Genomic DNA, 12,543 nt, shown 5'->3' on the forward strand with positions numbered 1-12,543 from the left:
AAATTTAGGGTTAATGACGATAAATTGGGACAAGTTTAATTCTTTACTAATAAAATATAATGTGATAGTTTTCATACATTTGTTGATATCATTCACTTTTTATGCAAGACACAAAGCTTAACTTAAGTGATGTCTGTAAACTCAACTGCATAGTATTTTTCACATAATTCGTATTTCTTGTGTTCTACATATAAATTCTTTCTTGTCTTCTGAAAAATAAATTGGACATAAATGGAATTTATGGCGGAATTAGCACTCAATATTTGTTCGATATAATTAAGCCGAATCCAATGGTCACAAATGAGACTAAATAATGGTAGAGTCTTCAAACTGACCATTCTAGCTACTTTTACGGTGGCTTTGAGAGGACCGCAACAATAGGGGCGACATCCAAAATGCCACAATCTCTTAGGACCCTCAAAATTATAACAAGTCTTTTAAGTGGTCTCGAGAGGAATATGTGGATATTGGGTAAAATCCGATATGCTACTCTCTAAGGAGGCCACATAGTAGCGTCGCTAACAATGAGTCGCTTTTTGAATGGCTCGGTTTCTAGAGGTCGTGAGAAGACCGCGGCAAGAAGGGTAAAATCCGAAACACCAAAATCTAAAAAAATAAATTTAAAAAGGCGATCGATCGAGATGAGGTCAATAGACTCTACCACCATCTGGTTCCACGTGCGATCATATGTAGAGGCCGATCCCAGATTGAACTACGTGGGATCTTGAGTGTTGCTCCGAAAAATGACATTATCAGTTCCTAATAGTATTATATATATATATATATATATAAAAAGTAGTATGAATATTAAGATAAATAAATAATTGAATATACAAGTATACAAATTTAATAACCATATATATATAACAATGTAGAAATGGCTAATAGTAATAATAAAGTGGTTTTCACATTATCAAACCCCATGCTATATATGTTCATCAAAAGATAGTGTAATCATACATTATATTACAAATTAAATAAACCAAGCTATGCATACTCTTGAGCACGGATTAATTTTCCACGCGGAAAGGGCAGACCGAAATCCCATATTCGTCAGTCCACGAAAGAAGTTCGGGATTATTCTGCAGATGTCATAGTTCTTTTAGAAAACTTCGCAAATAGTAAATTTTGCAAACACCGTAATTATTTTTGTAAATCGTTTATATTAATTTATTTGTTTATATAATAATTCGCGATAAACTTTCGACACTTATCGCGGTGTACCAAAGAAAATGAGGAATGAATCAATAAAATTGAAACTACGATACGAAAACTATTAGCGGTAAGTCGAATGTTGTTATTGGGAGCTAGGTCATTCATCATCCTTTATTTTATGTACATTCTCATATTGTGTAACAAACGAAACCATGCGGACATATTCTAATACTTTAGGTTATTTATGAGAGAGAGAGAGAGAGAGTAGTGGCCCAACCCCAACCAATGTGGAAAAAATAGCGGTAGCTAGTTAAATTGGGTGATGATATTTGCACATACATGATTGATAATTCACGGCCAATCACTTTCATAGAGGCGGTCAGGTTATTCTGGCAAGGTATATGGTCAGACGAAAGAGGCATTTCCAGAATTACCCACTATTCAGTTGTTCCCCATAACATGAGCATCTTGGGTGATCACATGGGCTTTCACGTGACCAAGCAAGACTTTGGCACATTCAATCAAATCAAGAACAACAAAAACCCCAGGCTTTGAAACGTACTTACTTTACTTACTCACCAAAGGAATACATAAACAATTCCACAGACACATTATTAGTTTTTTTAGTATTCCCAGACAAAAATAGGGCAACCCCATTGTTGAGGGCTCAGCCCTCAAGGCTGGGACCATTCCCTATGGAAACACACGTGTAAGAGATCTATTAATTTCGACCCATTTGACAACTTATACTAACTACAAAAACAAGCATTATTCTTATTTCTGTGGTCATACATGCATTCTGACATGACCAAATATAAAGTTGTAACTTGTAAGTAAGAAAGCTATTAGCTACAGTATCTTATTTACATTTTGATCATTGAAAATGGCGTATGAAGAAGTAAAAAAAAAAAGGTGACATACGAAATAAGTTATTTTTCCTAAAAATATAGTTAATTCAAAACAAAACATCGCTCTCTAAATGGCACAGAGACAGACTTACGTACCGGTAATTATGAATGAAACATATGCTTACTATATTCTAGATTAACGTTATCAAATGATATTATACTCAAGTAATTATCACATTATAAAGGTCTTACAGGTTCAGTCAATAATAACCAAGTTTGATTTTCAAGTATATGTGGTATTTTTCATGACCACGTTATTATATGATATATTGTATTATCTATGTGTAAATTGTAATACGTGTACGTTAGGGTTGGTGGGAACAAAGGAGGGTAAATTTCAAGCACCGTCGCATCTTCTCTCTTCTCTAGAAAATGCACAAACGAGATCTCAAAAAAGTAATAAATTATTTTCCAAAGTTATCAATGGTGGAGAAGAAGGACACTAAAGTAAGATTTTTAAAAGAAGTGATTAACTGGAGTATTTAGATTAGAACACGATATTTTTATTCATTTTATAATACAGGACATACAAATAATAATGAATGGCTCTCTTTTACGACCAATAATTGAAGCTGTAAAGAACATAGTTTTTATTTAAATTCTGTTAGGGAACCAATGATGAGCGTTGTATCTAGTGGACTTCATCTTTCCACGTCCGAAAGAGTCGAGGTTGTCAAAGCGTATTTGGAGTTATATTTGTGTCACTATTCAAAACCCATCTGCATTTCAATTTTTTTTTTTTTTATAAAACTTCACATAAGAAAAAGCCTTTTAAAAGTGGATTCCAACTCCTCATCCAACCATATGAGATTCCCTTATGAAGTGGTGGGTTTCACTTTCACAAACCTAACCAAAAAGGTCATCTTTTAGTCTCCAAATAAAGCTGAGAGGAAAAAAAAAATCAAGGAACAGGAATTGAGAATTGAAGATTCCATTCTACTTTCAATTTTTAATTTTTTTTTTTTTTAATCTTTCTTTGTGTGTGGGCCTGTGGGGTTTCTTCAAATCTCGCGAAACCCAATGGCGGACTTGTAGTTTTGTTTGTGAGCAATTATAATCGGCTATGTAGCTATAATTTATTGATTAGTCTGATGATCTGACAACATTACTAATTATCTAGGGTTTATATATAGTAATGAATGTTTTCTGAGGCATTATTAAGAACTACTCGCCAATGTAGCCAGTTATATAAACAGTATATTTTAGAATTCATAGACAGAGTTGTCACAGCTTTTTGGTGCACTTATTTAATATCCGGTCAAATGTCCATAAGTTGTGCTTCTACACCTCTACTTATTATTAGCTTCGCCAACTCATTCCTGTACTAATTCTTAAAATGAAAAAATATCAGAGGAAAAGCTTAATTATATATATAGTTTATAGTTTGATTCAGATCTCTCTTTTATAACCCTTGTCTGAGAAAAGGTTGTATGTAGATGTGTAGTATGTGGAAAAGGAAGCAGTTTATATAAATTGGTAGATAGATATGGGACAAAAGCAATATTGTTCATAATGGCTATAGTGAATATAGTGCGACCAATTATACACATCAATCATTACTAAAAAAATGATTAAAAATGTTTAAAGGAGCTACCTGGTTATGTTTAGCAGATCAAACCTAGTGAGCTTTCTTTCAAATAATTGAAGAATATAACTAACAAAAATCTTATTTCATTTTCACCCTTGAAAAAGGTAAAGCTGAAAAACTGTGCCCTAGGTAGGTTGTAATTATCATATAAAGAAACTGAACTTTCTTTCATCTATAATGGATCAAGGCACACACACACATACACACACACACACACACACATATATATATATATATATATATATATATTCACAGCTTTTAATGTAACCAATTTGTCCTTATAACTTGATCATTACTATAACTTTTGTGACCTAAATATAGTTTATGGAAAGTACTTTAATATACGCGTAAAAATATAAAGTATCCTTTTCATGATCAGTGATTAAATATCTGACAATGATGTTAAATACGGCTATACCTGGACTGTAGATAATATTATACTAGGGCAGGTTAGATTCTGAATTGATTATACACATATATGAATACATATATTATTAAGCCATCTTTTTAATACCATTAATATCTTGCTGTAATGATTCTTTGGATGGGTGACTCAGCTTTTGTAATTTTGCACGACTTACATATAAGGTATATGTTAATTGTGGAAGGGATAAGAATACGTACGTCGAAATCAGTATATTTATGTATATACACATGGGATATGTTATATTTCACATTAGTTGTTGCGATATTATTTTTTTCTGTCATTTTCTTTCTAAGTTCATATGTACCAATAGTGACCTGGCTATATTATATCTACTATTTTCATGGGTTCTCCTCGCACTATTAATAAAATAGTCATCCTGCATTAAATGTTTTCAACTTCTAATATGTGTGATATTGTTTGTATATGCATGTATAAATAAACAATACCAATTATATATGTAATTCTTCTGGTCAACTTAACTTTCCGGTGAAAGTGAATATGATGTCCTCGCAAGTTTTTAACGCTAGCCAAATAAGACACACTTTTATGACCCTCTCTCTCTCTGTATATAACTATATATGTGTAGTTTCCTATTACTCTACTTGAATTTTGTCATAAGAGGTAAAATCTCATTATCACATAGCAGCTTTTGTATTTATGTAACATGTCTAAAGCCAAAGAACCTCTCTTTTCATTCTATATCTATAATTTGCAAAATAAATGTGCTTGGTTTTCTTTGGATACTATGCGTAACAGTTTGAAACTTTCATCAATGCTATGTATAAAGCTATCCAATTATAAGTTAACATATAATACTATCCGTGTCTACATCACAAGCACAACCCGATGCTTTTTTTCTTATAATATATAATCAACGTTAATCAATTGGCCGACGGTTCATAAAATCCAAATTTTGTTATTTTTCAAATTGATCATTTATGCAGAAGAATTATGTGTCTCACTACTTAATGCTCTTATTGTAGAAATGAATAGAAGAGATATGCGTGCAAAATTATTAGTTATTCGTTGTAAGTTGAATTTGATTTGAACATGTATTTATGAAATGCATTCAATTTTTAGGGTGAATAAGTGCATAAAGGTGATCAAATACACTAGCCATATTATACGAGAGCTAGGTACTATCTACCTCTCATCTCTTTTAGCATATTCACTTAACTGAAAAAATACCCAGCCAGAGAGTAACCATAATAAATATATATATAATTATTTTAAATATATTTACTTATAGCCCTTGTCTTGAATACGCTTAAGTTTAGCATAATAAAATGCCCAGAAAGGAGTAACTAACCATATTATTTAATTCTGTGCAGAGATACATTAAATGTACATTAAAGGTATATTAATATGTTAAACAGAGAGGAATGTAATTTTTTTTAAGGTAGAAACTTTACGAGACTACATTAATAATAATAATTCCTTGTACAAGCATGGTTACAAAGAGATTGCACAAGGCTTTTAGCCAAGAAAAGTTAGAATTACATATTCTTTTCTTTCCCAACAATCTAACATTAATCCTAAACATATAAGAAATAAGAAATTACATTGATTAATAATACTTCACACCCTTAAAACATTTTCAGGAAGGGTGTGGAAATACATAGTAGCGACCTATATATATGTATAAATATATATACTTGATGTAATCTACAACATTGCATATCTTCTCGAAGATTGTTGTTGCCAAACCACTAATTTTTGAAGGAAGTTCATGACCTGTATGATAATAAATAAGACAACGTGTTATTTCATAGTCATGTGTATAGGGAAAAACAAAATTGAAAAAAATTAATTACGTTTATACCTCAGTTGGTTCTTGTAGAGTATAAGAAGCATTGGTGTCCTTTGGGGTCTTTGAGACTAGAATTCCAAAACCTTGCTTTCTCTCTCTCAGAATCTAATATAAATGGGTATAAAAAAAATTGATTAAGTCTTTATTAATTTTATTTATTTGGAGAAACCCAAAGAAAATATATTTCTCAAGTATATACCTTGAATGCATCTTCATCGGTGCGGTCATCGCCAATGTAAACAGGGAAAACATTTCTACAATTGGAAAATCCTACAAAATAAAATAATTGGCATTAATTAATATGGGTTTTTAGTTTAAACATATATATTAAGTGGTATTCATTCGCTTGGCAAATTTATTTTTATTAATTTATATTCAAATTTTTTATAAGTTGCATTGTAATATAAATTTGGGATTTTACATATATTCCCACCAAGGAAGTAAAGTTTTCCAATATAACTTTATTTAGTGGATCTTGTGTGACCAATACTAGTTAAAGTACCTTTAATATTAATAACTTATAAGTTTAAATAAAAAGTATATAGAATAATATTCGTGTAAAATACTTTAAATATTAATTAAAAAAACTGAAACAAAAAATTAACTCACCTAGTGACTTCAATAAATACTCAAGCGCCTTGCCCTTGTCCCATCTGATTGTGGGTCGGATTTCTAACACCTGTAGTTTTATATATTTATTTTTTTATTTAAAAAAAAAGTACAACAAAGAGTAAGACACATATGATATTGTATGATATGATATATCATACCTAAACTATGCTCCATAATTATTAACATGTATAACCTAGTAGAATTGCAAATGATTGCATAGATAAATAGTTTAATGCCACTTCATACCTTTCTCCCTTGTGATAATTTTAGCCTTGGGTAATCACTCAACACAGCTTTCACTTGCTCAGCCACTTCACCCCATTTCTGTGAGATAATATTAAAATTTAGGATATTTAGCCCAATAAAATAAATAGAATTGAGCATAATAATGAGTTTGTATCTAATATTATTATACCTTTTCTTCCACACAACGAAAATGCACAGAAACACAGAATTTGTTGTTCTCAACTGTTGCTCCTGGAATTAATTTAGTCCTCTCGATCAACAGTTTATAAACCTGAGTAAAAAATACATCCCTTTAAATGATTAATCTCAAGAATATAAAAAATAAAACCAATACATGAAAAGAAAGAAAAAGAAAAAATCAAACCTCGTCAATCATGGGAAGGAATTCACTTGCCAGCTTAGGTTGAAACAAAAGTCCTTTTGGGTAGACCTAAAACAGTTTAAAGTATTATTATTTTATAATTATTAATTTCATGAAAATAATAAAAATGTGTACTTTTTATTGTTTTGTACTCACTCTTTTGAGTTTGTTTGAGACTTTAGAAGGCCCTTTGATGTCCATTCCATGACTACCAGCGTAGTAAAGCTCAGCCAATTGTACGAAGTCATACACCTATAATTTTAAATACAACTCATAAAATTCCAAAAATAAATATGTACTCATATACAAAAAGACCAAATAATTATAAGAAAATATATAAGTTATTGGTTTTTTTTTTTTTTAAAGTTAATTGTGTTATGAATTATGATACCTTATCTAGACATCTTCCAGTCACTATCGCCGTTGGGAAAAGCTTTGCCAGATTTTTTACTGTGTCTCTCATCTGTTTGGCGAAAAATGGTAAAAACGAAAAAAAGTTAAAGACAGATTTACGTCTATTATCATCCTTCATCCAAATAAATAGTAAAAAAAATAATAATAACCTGCTTGGACATCACAGCTCGATCAGGATCGTCGACGATCGGCGACAAAGTTCCATCGTAATCCAAAAACATAACAATCTGTTTGCCTTTCGACGCTTCAGTGATTTTCCTGAACATTTTCAGCGCTGAAGGATACTGAACCTGAACAAAAAAATAAAAAGAGATAATATATTATATTCTACAACGATAAGGAAAAAAGGAAGGTTTGATATATATCCGTGTACAATATAAATACACACGTGTCACTTACATTCCAACACTTGTTGTTCAACGAGGAATTGGAGCGAGAAGGCGATGAGGCTCTCATGGAGTCAATCAACGAGCTGATTTTGGCTTCGTCGCTCATCAAAGCATTCTTCTGGTTCGTCATCTCTTTTTCTTATGAACAAAGAAAAAACGAATTTTTCTTTCCTTTCAGGTTAAGAAACTGAGAGAAGAGTTTTGTTTTTTTGTTTTTTTTTTTTTTTTTTTGGAAGAGAGAAAGAGAGAGTGAGTGAGTGCTCAGAAACCAACGAAGTAATAAAAACAAGGAAGAGAGAGAGAGAGAGAGAGAGAAATGAGTGATGGGGTGTGAGAGAGAGTTGGGCAAATGGGTGGGAATTTATAGTTGAAAGAGGACGCTAACCGACGAAACTATAACTCTACAGGAGTGGGACCCACGCTAAGTAGGGGGCTTCTGTGGGCCCTCCGAAAAATCCTGACTTTGTGGGACCCACCCACGATACTGAAAGCTAATATTATATAATTATAAAAAAAGGAAAAAAGAAGACAGCGCGAGAGAGAGACGGCGCGTGGGAATTGGGATTTTCACTTTCTTTTAAGCCGCCATGGTAATAGCGAATTGACCGTGTGCCACATGGCAGATATTTCGTGGCTCGTTCGCACGATCATTTGTGGGCTTATGCCACCTGTAACGAATATAGTATATCGACTCTTTTTTTTATTTTTTTTAATCGTAGAAAGACAGTTACCATAAAATGTTTGTAAATTTTTCCAAATTTTAGACGTATGGTTTTCTTCCAGTCATCGTTTAGGCAGCGTGAGACTTCTGAGCTACAAGTGACACGTCTAAACAAATCTTGTTGGACTAAAACTTAAACAAGATTCTCATTCAGTGATTACGCGTGTCGCTTACAGTCCAATGCCATGCAAAGTTGGCGTCTATTTTTATTTATTATTTATTATTTATTTATCCTAACAAGTGTTACTAAACTCAAATTTAACAATAAATGCTTTGTTTAACTATTGTTGATAAGTGGTATCTGTGTTTATCATTATCAATGTGGATATAAAGAGAAAATTTAGAATAAAAAATTCGCCGCAATTGTTATAAGATAAATACGTTTTTAGTTTCTAGTATTGAGACATTATAAAAGAAAATTCACATTTGGTCTGCAAGTTTAGTTGAGTACAAAAATTAGATAAGATAAATTGGCCGTTTACAATTTTTTTTTTTTTTTTTTGGTAAGAGAAATTATCAGTCTCTCACACTCTCCATATTATTGAACGCCATTTGAAACTAGTCTAATAAAACCGAGATCTTCCTTTTTATGACATCTATCTTAAACAGTAAAGCTTTACTTTGTTATTATTAATTTTTAGCATATAATATAACAAAAGAATAACAGCAATTCAACCTTTAAACTCTAGATATAATAAACTTATGGAAAATAGTTCAGAAATATTTAAATTGGGTAAATAGTTTTTCTGAAGTAATCAAAATATCAATTTTAAAATAATTCCCAAGTACGAAGTATAATGGTAAATATTTTTTTAATATATATACATATTCGTGAAGCAATGTGTATTAAATTACGTCAAGAAAGAAGTACAATGAAACCTACTAATGCCTGATCCTATTTATGACCATTCAATTTTATCTCCTATTAAATGAGAAATTCTTTTAGTCTATCTCTTTTATGGTTTCATGAAGAACAGCATTAATTTTTCGATGGTAGGTTTGAATATTATTATGCCTAAAAAGTTAGGTTTGCAGATTATATGCTCTTCTTGGTTTGTGAACATTTTTACTATTAGGAAATCTCACATCTATCGGGGGATATATTTTATGTGCGCATTATAAACATTATGGATTACTTCTTCTATTGTTAATTTTTTTTTTAAATTGCACGAAACTTCTATTAGAAATAGGATAAGATACCCATCGATACAGAAGAAAAACATAGTACAACTATAGACCTAAGCCGAAGTGAATCCAATACTAAATATAAGTGATTGTTCATCTTGTGCATAATTCCAGCAAAGAGAAGAATAATGAACAACATTAACATTCCTATATTGTTTTAGTTCCTTCAAGGTTCATTATTTACCATCTAAGGTCCTTGAAGAGGTTTAAAGCTGAATGAAAATTTCTTTTTACGAGAAAAAAATATGCTAGTTTTGAAAATGGAACCATATAATACTTTAACACTTACTAAATCATGAAGAAATCAAGTTTTAATCCAAATAAGATGCAATACCATTAAGTGCCTATAAAAAGGAATTGCATCTTCTTTTCTTCAAAGTTCATGTCTCGATAATTCAACGGAGTTACATCTTGAGGGACACTTATTATAAAAGGACATATTAATTATAATAATACTAAGTATATGACTATAATATCATAATATTTGTCAATACTAATATTTTTTATCATATTTTTACTGCATGGTATCAGATCATCATCGTTTACGAAAATAATAAAATGAGATTACAAAATAAATATTTAAATAAAAAGCATGTTGATATTAATTTGGGGGTCAGGTACATTCATTAATAATCTCACAATCTCTCACACTGGTTTTTCAGAGTGGATCCTTTGTACATAATTACTTCATGAACAAGTTAACTTGTTTTCGATAAGAATATACATTATATAAATATATATATATATATATATATATATATATATATATATGTATATATGTTCGTATATGTCCCCTCCTAGTACTATATTTCACGTTTTCTCGCAAGATTGGCAGAGAAAAACAGGAGCATGGCCAATAATAATGCAGTATAATAGCTCAATAATTATGCGCATCATTATTATATACATTACACAAAAAAGTAGCCATGAAATTTTGAAAGCTATGTGAAAAGAATTAGAATTATGCGTGTCCTTACATGCATCTTCTAGGATAGAAATAAAAATAAAGATTCCTGTACTAACAAAGGTCTTCATTAGGAGATTCGAATCTTTTAAAGCTTGAGAAATTTGTTAATACATAGAATGAGTGAAAGAGAACGATGATTTTTCAGATATGGGAATCATACGATTAAGTAGTCTAATAATAATCGTCACATGCACATGCATGCATGATTTATTTTTGCATATATCTTAGTATAAACACATGTTCACACAGTGTTTCATTGGTTGTAGATCTTCCTTCACTTCTTCCCTAGTCAAAACCGGAGGCTTTGAAGTTGCAGATGCACAACCACTGATTTTGGAGTTTTGTGGCTATAAATAGTTTTATATAAAAAAAAAAAAAAAGTGGCTATAAATAGCGAATATAATGGACATAGAAGAGGAATTAATACCCCAGGTGAAGTATAAAGAATTAATTTATCAAAAAAGTATAAAGAATTAAGCCTTTCTTAATAACTAATTTAATTAATAAATAAATAAAAGTGATTCCTTGTTCGTCGCCTAAATCTGCGTGCACCTTTAAATGCATGTTATTTTATTTTTATTCACGGTGTGTCTTATATTTTGCCACCAATTATATGAGCTCTAGTAGCTCTTTATTTTGCTTTAATGATAGCCGCTTGTAACCATATAAAGAGATGTTTTTTTAATCTAATTTTTCTAAAAGATAGGTTCATTCATATATCTGAAAGATCCTCTGGTTAAAATTTGGTTTATTTTACTCTTAGAGACACAACATTCACCACATACATGAAATTAAAAATATAATGATATCTAGTGTATGTAAATATATTTATTTATTATTCTTGTATGGTGTAGAGTGTAGACGTGATAGGTGGTATATCTCTGACAGACCAACCTAACTCTCCCAAGAAAACATGTGTATATGCATTCTGAATCCTACATTTTCTTAACAACAAATTTTCATGTTAGATTTAATTTAAAAAAACTTATATATAAAATTGAGAGTTTTGACCTATACTACAAAATTTACAATTCTATGAGCCTATATTACTCTCTTATTTAGTATCACGCATTTTAATTATTGTCCTGTTAATCAATTATATTAAAAAGCTAATCTCTAATAATTATACCCAGGTAACCAATTTTAACATAATTTTTATAATATTGTTCGTTGGATAATTTTATATTAGAAAGCACATGCATGTGTGTACCAGACATGTAGTTGTTTGAAGCTATTTTTCTAAGTAGAAAATACTCGAACATTGCGAGTGACAATAACGCCAGTTTCGAGCTTTCTATTTTTATAATACGATTCAATTAAAAGCCAAATCCAACTTAGACTTGTGCAAGCCATGTTTCGACTTAGAGAGCATAGTGTGTGTATTGACGTTCTTTTTAAGACGAAGGAGTACTTTGCATTTCTAGGTCGAGGAAATTCTTTTCCTCTATCCGAAAGGGGTTCAAGCTATTTGAAGGTCTCTCTTGGATGTTTGATAAATAAGAAACATGGTCTCTGTGTTAAATTGGGCTAAAAATGGGATCTTAGACATAAATATCTTTGCGTCCCCAATTTTTTATTTATTTAATGACATATATTTCTAATCATAAAAATCTATAATAAATACAAAGCACAATTGATTGCTATTGATGCTTAATACTGATTTATTAATAAGTGAAAGTTTAATACAGATATAAATATACATTTCTTCGTAATAAAACAATTTTAACGTAGCACTATTGACGCTTAATGTTCTTTAAAAA

The 12,543-nt window shown here is 30.7% G+C and overlaps 1 protein-coding gene across 1 annotated transcript; it reads right to left on the reverse strand.

Annotated features, from left to right (window-relative positions):
* Positions 1 to 5,478: 5,478 nt before the first annotated feature.
* Positions 5,479 to 8,236, reverse strand: LOC149399203 (putative trehalose-phosphate phosphatase I). Its single transcript, XM_089612174.1, has 11 exons — positions 7,921 to 8,236; positions 7,671 to 7,811; positions 7,499 to 7,570; positions 7,264 to 7,359; positions 7,111 to 7,176; positions 6,916 to 7,017; positions 6,747 to 6,824; positions 6,498 to 6,567; positions 6,088 to 6,158; positions 5,901 to 5,993; positions 5,479 to 5,812 (listed from the first exon to the last, which is right to left on the reverse strand). Exons 1-11 carry the CDS (start codon positions 8,038 to 8,040, stop codon positions 5,744 to 5,746), a joined length of 978 nt encoding a protein of 325 aa, XP_089468300.1. The 5' UTR covers positions 8,041 to 8,236; the 3' UTR covers positions 5,479 to 5,743.
* Positions 8,237 to 12,543: the final 4,307 nt, after the last annotated feature.

This window comes from Urtica dioica, chromosome 4 (assembly GCF_054948205.1).
Source record: "Urtica dioica subsp. dioica isolate 48M chromosome 4, U.dioica_male_clone48M_v1_H2, whole genome shotgun sequence".
In the NCBI taxonomy this organism is placed as follows: domain Eukaryota; kingdom Viridiplantae; phylum Streptophyta; class Magnoliopsida; order Rosales; family Urticaceae; genus Urtica; species Urtica dioica.

What these genes read in the sequence shown, in the direction of transcription:
- LOC149399203 (XM_089612174.1), bottom strand. Translation starts at nt 8,040, where the DNA reads ATGACGAACCAGAAGAATGCTTTGATGAGCGACGAAGCCAAAATCAGC. An exon ending in CTGGAAGATGTCTAGATAAG is followed by an intron (nt 7,360 to 7,498) that starts GTATCATAATTC and finishes TTAAAATTATAG; the next exon opens with GTGTATGACTTCGTACAATT. An exon ending in TCCTTCCCATGATTGACGAG is followed by an intron (nt 7,018 to 7,110) that starts GTTTGATTTTTT and finishes TTTTTTACTCAG; the next exon opens with GTTTATAAACTGTTGATCGA.